Source organism: Impatiens glandulifera, chromosome 4, assembly GCF_907164915.1.
Source record: "Impatiens glandulifera chromosome 4, dImpGla2.1, whole genome shotgun sequence".
NCBI lineage: Eukaryota > Viridiplantae > Streptophyta > Magnoliopsida > Ericales > Balsaminaceae > Impatiens > Impatiens glandulifera.
The window spans coordinates 57,665,416-57,675,749 of NC_061865.1; the positions used below are offsets into that span (position 1 = coordinate 57,665,416).

At 27.9% G+C, this 10,334-nt stretch overlaps 1 protein-coding gene across 1 annotated transcript; it reads right to left on the reverse strand.

The window, feature by feature from the left end:
* Window positions 1-4,252: 4,252 nt before the first annotated feature.
* Window positions 4,253-8,602, reverse strand: LOC124936754 (polyadenylate-binding protein 2-like). The gene is made up of 8 exons (XM_047477274.1): window positions 8,039-8,602; window positions 7,305-7,423; window positions 6,555-7,211; window positions 6,069-6,146; window positions 5,894-5,983; window positions 5,564-5,704; window positions 4,978-5,157; window positions 4,253-4,893 (listed from the first exon to the last, which is right to left on the reverse strand). Exons 1-8 carry the CDS (start codon window positions 8,259-8,261, stop codon window positions 4,456-4,458), a joined length of 1,926 nt encoding a protein of 641 aa, XP_047333230.1. The 5' UTR covers window positions 8,262-8,602; the 3' UTR covers window positions 4,253-4,455.
* Window positions 8,603-10,334: the final 1,732 nt, after the last annotated feature.

Below are 10,334 nucleotides of genomic sequence, written 5' to 3' on the forward strand. Positions count from 1 at the left end.
TTAAGAAAGAAAAAAACATACTGTAATTTGAGTGATTAACTATTTAAGAGAAAAGGAAGAATGTGATTTTTTTTTCTCTAGTTCACCTCTCCACCCGTAAGTTAAATTTCCTTTTCATTTAAAACTTGAATTTTAAAATAATATTTTTTTTTAACTTTTCTTGAATTAAATAGGATAATTTGTGTTGTGTGGTGTACATAAGAATAAATATAATTTTTTAGTTTTAACTGATTTTTTAAATTTTTTTATAAGTTTTTTAATTTAATAAATATTTTAATTATTAAGTTAAATATTTATATCAATTTTTATTTATATACGTATTATAATATAAATATAAATATAAATATAATAATAATAATAATAATGGATAATAGTTTAATTATATAATTATTATATTAATTTAATTATCATATAATGAAAGTTTACTTTATATTAAAATTATAAAGATATATATATATATATATATATATATATATATATATATATATATATATATATATATATATATATTATTTTGGTCTTTTTTATTAATTTTAATTTAATGAAAGATAATTTCAATTTTTTAAAATTTATATTTCTTTAAAAATATATATATTAATATTAAAATATGTCATAGATAATTTTATATATATACTGTATAAATAAAATATTTAAATATATATTATGGTGTGTTTTTTATTAAATTTATCCATGTGAGAGACAATAGAGGGAAGGAACACTAACAAATGGAATACAAATAGTCCCTCCATTGAAAAAATGGAGTGAACTTAATAGTGATGAATCCATGGATTAACAGTATATTGAGTTCATATGTTTATTTAGCTTCTAATAGTGTAAAAGTAAATTTTGATTTCAGTATTAGTTTTATATAAATATAATAATTAATGAATTTTAAAATAAAATAATGAATTTTTTGAATTATTTTTGTTAATTAATTAATATATTAAAATATTTTATTTATATAATATATATTAAAATATTTATAATAAAGTTCTTAAAAAACAAATTCTTAAGAAATATATGATAAAGAATGGGTAATTCTATCTTACTTTTGAATGTTTTGAGTGTGGTTTTTTTTATTAAGTAACATTTTTTTTGGAATTATTTTATTTGGGTTTGCTTTTACTAATATAATATTTTTATTTTATATTTATTTTGTTTACTTTTTATTACAATATAAATATTGTATAACATTATGCTATATAATATTAATAATTATAATAATTTTTGAAAATAAAAAATAATAATTAAAATAGGTAGATTGAATATAAAAAAATCGTAGCCCAGCCCAGCCCAGCACCTATTCTCTTTTTCTTATGGGGTTGATGGTGGGAAGGTGTAAGAGTAACTGTACCCTTTTTTTATTTTTCTTATTTACACCAAATAATGATATAATTATTTTGTTTCCTTATTCAAATCTAATTATCTATTTATCTTCACACCTTATTAATTTTTTTTTTCTTTCTAAAACCCAAGTTAAGAAAACAAATTAAAGATATTAAATTACAATTTATGCCCTCTGGTGTAATTCTAATAACTTATATGTACATACTTAACTAAAATCTCTTAATAACTTTTTTTTTATATTTTTCTTAAATTATTTTTACTTTTTTGTAACCTTTTTAATTATTTAATTTCTTAAATTTTTTAAAAATGATTTGATTATTTTAAATATTAAATTATTTAATTTATAAATAAAAATTATTAAAATACTCTTATTTTATTTTTATTAAATTTATATTTTAAATAAAATATAATATTTAAATAATTTATTTTAAATAAATCTCAAATAATTAGTTTTTGTTTATTAAACATTAAAATAAATAAATAAATAGTATTCCAGATATTAAAATAATTTAAATAAATGTGTTACGTTCTCTTGGCATAATCTGTAATTAGTTACTTATATAAGTTATAAGTTATAACCTAATATTATCAGATAAAACAAACAAAAATAAAATAAAATCTAATATTAAATTTAAGGAAATAAAGACAGACTTGTTGGTCTTCCCATCGGGACATAAAGAAATTTGGCATGGGTCATTTTCTCTAGGCCTCATACCTGGAACAAGTTGCTGTTGATACCCAAAACAAGGCTGGCATTAAGAAAAACCCGCCAATTTAAGATATTGCAAAGAAAAATCAAAAAGATTAAACATGGCGAGATTAGAGGAAAAAAAAGTGAGTTAAATGACTAATTTGATACTTTGATAATAATTTAGTTCATCAAAACATTAGTAGACTATACAATATTAAAAATTACAAAATCATAAAAGAAAATCCCAACAACAAGATCAGGTTTACAACAACTGCATAAACATTTGTTTTTATTGAAATAATCCAAATTTGTATAGATTAATAAAAATATTCACACCTTTAAAAACATACTATAATCTGAATGATTAACTATTTATATTTATAATTAAGTATTTCTGAATTTAATAGAACAAGAATAATATGATATTTGGTGTTTCGTGTGACGTTGTGCACATAGGAACAAATCGAAATTTGTAGTTTGTAAATGTGTTTTATAAAATAAAATTAATTTTAAAATTATTTAATTTAATAAATATTTTAATTACTAAGTTAAATATTTATATAAATTTATATGTATAGTATAATATAAATATGAATATAATAATAATAATAGATAATGGTTTAATTATATAATTATTATATAATAAAAAAATAATAGTTTGTATTTTATTAAATTTATTTTTGAACCGGGTTCATCTAGGGTAGGGTAGGAGTCACTGGATGGATTGGACTGTTGTAGCAGAAATTACGATTTATTTATTTTTTATTATAATACTAGTTTGTTTGCTTATAATCTGATTATAACTCTACAACAATCAAACCAGATTTTTAATAATAATATATTTTGATTTGTTTAAATGAAAAAGTATTTTTTTTTATGAATTATTAGAGATTTTATTTATTTAATAACTATTTAATCTTAAAATTTGTAAAGATTTTTTAATAATTCAGAAATTTTAAAACTGTTAAAAAAATTATAAAATTGTTTGTAAATTTCCATTATTTAAATATAAATAATATAATTATATATGATATATATTAAATTATTTATAATAAATGGTATAGATAAGTCAACCACTTTTTTGGGTTGTGTATAAACTCTTGTTTAATCTAAATGTAAAATTATAATAATTATTTAATTTTAAAATAAAATTATAAAATTGTTTGAAAATTTCCATTAGTTAAATGAAAAATAATATATTTAAATATTTTATTTATATAGTATATATTAAAAGAATTATATTAAAGTTTTTAATGAGTATTATATATATAATTAACCAACTTTTTAAGGGGTAGGTGCATTTTTTTTTAATTTTGATTTTAGTATTCATTTTATATAAAATAATTAAAACAAAATATTTATAAATTTTATTTTTTATATATTAAAGAAGGTAAGTATAGTTAAGAGATTTTTAAGACATTAAGATATGCTAAATAATGTTTTTTTAAGTAACTTTTTTTTTAATTTATTTTAGTTTAGTTTTCTTTTTACTGCTATAACATTTTTATATTTATTTTACTTATTTATTTTGTTAAAGTAATTGAAAAATAAGAAATAATAATTAAAAATATCCGCACGGTGGTGGGCACCGGCCTATTTTTCATATTGGGCCACGGTTTGACCTTTACTCTTTTTTAAATATTTTTTTATATTATTTTAAACTTCAAATAATTAAGAAATCTATTTATTTATTTATTTCACCTTATTAACCTTTTTTTTCTAAAATGAAAACAAATTCAAGATATTAAATTACAATTTATGCCCTCTGGTTTTAATCCTAATAACTATGTATGTACATACTTAGCTAAAATCTCTATATAACTTTTAAGATATTTTCTTAAATTATTTTAAATTTTTTACATTTTTGAGTTTTTTTAAAAAAAATTATTAACTTTTGAATTCTTAAATTATTTATTAATTTTTAAAATTATTTTATCATTTTAAAAATTAAATCATTTAATTTATAAATAAAATATCAAAATACACTTATTTACTTTTCTTAATTTAAATCAAAAAAAAAATTATCATAAAAAAACACTGATAAAACCGACTTTTATTAAGTGAATGGAAATATATTAAAATTATTTTAAGTAAATGTAAAAAATTATTGTCTAAGTTGTGAAAACAGAGCTTGTTTGACTTTAATCTCAAAACTCTGATTTTATCTATATAAAATACCTATAGGAAAGAAAAGAAAAAAAGTAGAAAAAACTAAACAGAAAATAATTTGTAAATCCATAATGATAGCAATTTCAATCAATAATTATAACAGTTTTAAATAGTCTCAATCATAAAAACACCAAACAACCAACAACAACACAAATGGTTGGCACACTGACAAACAACAACAAACAAACACACAAATGTTGTACACACAGACAACCAGGAGTCTACATGAAACTGTTAAAAAAAGCACTTCAATCCAATGACAAACCCGCAAGCTGATCAACAGGGGCAGTTGTCCCACCACCAGATTGCTGCACATTCCTCAGCACATCCATAGCCTCAGCCACCTTAGCTTTCAGAGCCTCTGGAGCTTCAAGCAAGTGTAGAACTTCAGTCTGATCCATCTCCAAAAGCATTCCCGTTACCTTAGCTGCATTCTCAGGTTCCACATTTTCCACAAGTGGGTAAAGATTCTCTCCCAACATAGTTCTTTGATCTCCAAGTGAAGCATTTGCCAGAGCCGAAGCCAAAGCCTGAATCGGGATAGCCTGAGAAGAAGATAAATCACGCAGAGGTGGTGGCAGCATACCACCACCACCCATGTCATAAGGCACGGACACCATTGATACGTCACCCATTCCTCTACCAGGTGGGTATCGGTTATAACCCCCACGTCCTCTTGGCATCATCTGTAAGTAGTTAAATATAAGTTATAACCCAAAATGATCATATAAAACAAAGTCTAATATTAATTTAAAGAAATATAGACAGACTTGCTGTTGTTGCATCATAGGCGGTTGGTTCTGCTGTAGAGGGACTGGTCCTACTGCCCGTCTACCTCCTGGACGCTGACCCTGTTGTCCTTGCGGAACCATTGGCATAAAGAAATTTGGCATCGGTCCTCCTCCAGGCCTCATACCTGGAACAAGTTGCTGCTGATACCCAAAACCAGGCTGGCAAAACGAATCACCAATTCAAGATATTGAAAAGAATAAACAAAAAAAAGCATTGCGAGGTTAAAGCTCGTCTTGCATAAAAAAAAAGTAAGTTAAATGACTAAAATATCCTTTGTACTATTAAAATGTTATGGAAAAAAAAGCAAGGGTACTTTAGTATTTTGATAATAATATGGTTCATCAAACAGTAGATAGCACAATATTGAAAGAAAAAAACACAAAAAATCCCAACAACAAGATCAAGCATTGCGAGGTTAGAACTTGTCTTGCAAAAAATGTGGGTTAAATAACTAAAATCACAAGTAGTAGTAAAATGTTATGAAAAAAAAGTAAACTAAGGTAATTTGATATTTTGAAAATAATTCCGTTCATCCAGCAAAATAGAAAGAGTGATAAAAATTACTTGGGGAGGTATCATAGGTGGCGGGGCTTGTCCATAAAAGATTTGCTGACCGAGAGGCGGACCAGCTGGCGAGTAAATGGGCATGCGAGGAGGAGCCACAGATGGACCAATAGTTACTGGACGCATTTGTGCAAACTGTGCCTGCACAAACCAACACAAAGATTTACAACCAAAACAACAACAAAATAAGTGCTTATGCTCAGGTTCCCAGACAAATGACGTGCAAATGTTTATCTGACCAAAATACCCTCTCATTGATAACAAAATTACCTGGGGTTAATTCATTGTTGTGACTTTAGTGAAGATAAATGTGGTTTTAGAAAAATTTACCTGCAACCTGGCCCTCCTGTCTTCTTTACGCTGTGCATGAGCAACATACAGTGGTTTGCTTACAATCATCTTCCCATTCATCTCCAGGAGCTACAAAGAGATCATAACTAGCTAGGTTAAGACTTAAGATCATCTACATTTTATACAAAATATGTCGTCAACAACATGAACTTACTGCTCTATTTGCCTCTTCAGGAGCAGAAAATGCAACAAATCCTGACCCTTTGCTTATCCCACTAGGCTCTCGCATAACCTGCTCAAGCCAAGATTAATAGGTCTTCAAATGAACATTATAAAAACGCTAGAAGTTCATTTTGATTACAAAACTTCACATAAAAGGCTCATTTTGCTATCTCAACTTGTTAAGTGGCGTCGTTTTGTTTCCTCAACTTTCAAAAATAACTCAAATAAGAAGATGCTTCCAACCCACCAGGCAGCTCAAGTGGCAGGAGAGTTTTGCCTAAAAGTCTTAAGATCTCGGGTTCAATTCTCACCCAGGTCACAAAAAAAAGATGCCTCCATTTATTGGTTAGCTTCTTTAAATTCTTAAATCTTACTTAATCTCAAGCCTTCAATAAAATATTTATTTTCTTGAAAGTTATGATATCAAAATGAGCTAATTTACTTCTAAAAAAAGAAATAGATACCAAATGCACCGAACCTTGTATGAAGTTATAGTACCATATGGAGCGAACAAATCTTTAAGCTCGTCATCACCAACACTATCATCCAAGTTCTTTATGTAAAGATTTAGCCCTAGAGATTTATCAGCCACCTCTTTCACACTCTGCTCAAATCGATTTTTCAATTCTTGCTCCCTTTCAGATTTCTTCTGAGCTTTTCCAACATACCATTCCTTATTATCAAACTTATTCCCATTCAGAGATTCCACGGCTCGTGCAGCATCATCCGAATTCTCAAAGTTGACAAAGCCAAAGCATTTGGAAGTTCCATCAGCATCCCTCATGATTGCGACACTAGTAATCGGTCCAAATTCACCAAATGTCTTCATCAGATCTTCTTCGGATGTTGAATCAGATAAATTCTTCACAAAGACATTAGTGAATTTCGCCTTGTCAACAGCTATGTCTCTTTCTTGTTTGCGAAGGAATGGACCGACATAAACTTGCTTGTCGTTCAATAGCATCCCGTTAAGCTTCACGATAGCTAACTGAGCAGCATCCTCACTATCATACTGAACGAAACCATAACCTTTGGATTGCCCAGATGGATCCGTAGCCACTTTGCATGAGAGGATAGTCCCGAATTGTGAGAAGGTGTCGTGTAATGCCTTGTGGTCAATTGACTTGTCCAGATTCTGCAATGAGAAAATGTGAGATATTGTCGAAATTAAAAACCAATGATACAACAACCGAAAAGAAAGAGAAAAAAATCAATGCATATCCCTTGCCTTAATAAAGATATTGCCAGACCCGCTTTTACGGTTGCTAGGATCGCGACGTGAGTACATTATTCTTATAGGCTTTCCATTGAGAGGAGTGAAATTCAGCTGGTCAATTGCCCTAGCAGCTGTAAAAGGAAGATTTTCTTATTTTGTTAGCAAGCCAACATCAATCAGAGTTAGCCCTAAATACAAGGACCTCTAGATACATAATAGGCTGTTTTTGTATCAATTTTTATCTAGGTTTGTAAACAATTTGATCATAACAAAGAAACAAATCTCAATACCAATTTAAACATAGTCAAGAATGACTCATGATTTTGATTGAGAATCATGGATTTTCCCATCACACAATTCTTGCAAAACTCAAGCACATTTAGTTTAGCTTCTCCAAGTATCCCTTTCTTTCCTTAAATACAACCAAACTTCCTTTGGTGATCTTCATTACCCATTGTCTAATATTAATCTCAAATCCTTAGTCATCAAGTATTGTTAAGGAAGTTTAAAAGCAGATGGATCATAATTGGATTTTATTAATTAAGACCAAGCAAACTACAGCCACATTAAACTAACTTCCAATAGGAAATTCACAAAATGTAATTAACACACATAAACCCTATTTCAATAACATCTTCCTATTCTCAATTATTAAATTAAAATTCTCATAGATATCAACATCATCTACAATAACCCATTAACATAAATCATCAATCTATAAGAACAGATCAATTTGAGAGATTTACCATCAATAGGATTGCTGTAATTGACATAACCATAGCCAAGTGAACGGCGAGTTGCTAAATCCCTACAAACACGAACTGAGACCACCTGACCATATTGATTGAATACATCGTAGAGTTGTGAATCGGTCACACTCTGTTCAAGATCACCCACATAAAGTGAAGTCGTAACAAACTGATTACCACCAGTGTTCATAGCCTGAGGTTGAACCTGAACCTGTGCCATGAAGATAAAAAACAAAAAAAAAAACCCTAGTTTTTCCTTTTTCAACGCTTTTTCAGATTTTTTTTGGGAGAGTTTTTCTCTCTTCCCTCTCCTCTGATTATTGTAAACAAAGCCCTAGATATATTGCTAATAAGGACTGCGATTAAGATAAGACGAATCAAGAGAAAAAGAACGGATCTTTTTTTTTTTGTTTTGAAAATATAGATAATGAGGAGAGGGAAGGATAAAGAGAGATAGATTGTCGGAGATCCGACCGCCGGAAGAGGCGGCGGCGACAAAATAAACTGCTTAGAACAAGAAAGAGATAAGGTATGAAGAGAGAGAAAGAGAGAAGGAGGAAAGCTTTTGACTGCAAAATGCAGAATTTAATGGTGATGAGAGAGACGATCCAATGTAGTTGGATTCACGTTGAATTCATATGTGGGTCCCACTTATGATAATCTTAGCCGTTGGATTTTCAGAAAGTATCTGCTTTTATGTTGTTGGCGTTTAGGATTGCCACCTGGACAGCCAACCTGGCACTTACAAATTTACAGCGTATAGTTGACAGGTAATATTGTAATATTTACAGCAGGTTAATGGGTCGGGTATTATGGTTAAGTGGGCCGTTTGAACACCCACAGGCCCAAGACTTTGTGACTACTAGATTTATATTTATATATTAAAAAATATATATTATTTAAATAAATGAATTAATGTTATAAATGTTAACATGTTATTTATTTATTATCATTATTTAATTAATAAAATATAATATATATATATAACTAATATTATTTGAAACTAGCATTTAACCCGTGCATTTGCACGAGTAATAATATTAAAAATCGTAAAAAAAATTACGGATAACATTTTTAATTTTATTTTTAACCGTTTTAAGTTTATGGGTGGGTCAACCCACAATCCGACCCAAATATCTATTTCCTCAACATCATTATATATTAGTTAGTTAAAAAGTTGAACTTATATTAATATTAAAACGTCCCGCGTTTATCAAATTTGGTGTTGAATTTAAAATATAAAGTCTTTGTAGCCTAGTTGGTTAAAGAGTTGTACTTGTTTTATTAGGTTGCAAGTTCGAAACATACCTCTAGCATTTTTAATTTTATTTTTAACTATTTTAAATTTATAAACGGGTCAACCCACAATCCGACCCAAATATCCAAATTAACCACAGCTCTCGACCCGGCAATCCGGACACTTTAAAAATTAAGCATCATTATATATATATATATTAGTTAGTTAAAAAGTTGAACTTATATTAATATTAAAACATCCTGCGTTTATCAAATTTGGTGTTGAATTTAAAATAAAAAGTCTTTATAGCCTAGTTGGTTAAAGAGTTGTACTTGTATTGTTATGTTGCAAGTTCGAAACATACCTTTAGCATTTTTAATTTTATTTTTAACCGTTTTAAATTTAAAAACGGGTCAACCCACAATCCGACCCAAGTATCCAAATTAACCACAGCTCTCGACCCGGCAATCCGGACACTTTAAAAATTAAACATCATTATATATATATATATATATATATATATATATATATATTAGTTAGTTAAAAAGTTGAACTTATATTAATATTAAAACGTCCCGCGTTTATCAAATTTGGTGTTGAATTTAAAATAAAAAAGTCTTTGTAGCCTAGTTGGTTAAAGAGTTGTACTTGTTTTGTTAGGTTGCAAGTTCGAAACATACCTCTAGCATTTTTAATTTTATTTTTAACCGTTTTAAATTTAAAAGCGGGTCAACCCACAATCCGACCCAAGTATCCAAATTAACCACAACTCTCGACCCGCAATCCGGACACTTTAAAAATTAAGCATCATTATATATATATATATAGATTAGTTAGTTAAAAAGTTGAACTTATATTAATATTAAAATATCCCGCGTTTATCAAATTTGGTGTTGAATTTAAATTATAAAGTCTTTGTAGCCTAGTTGGTTAAAAAGTTGTACTTGATTTGTTAGGTTGCAAGTTCGAAACATACCTCTAGCATTTTTATTTTTATTTTTAACCGTTTTAAATTTAAAAGCGGGTCAACCCACAATCCGACCCAAGTATCCAAAT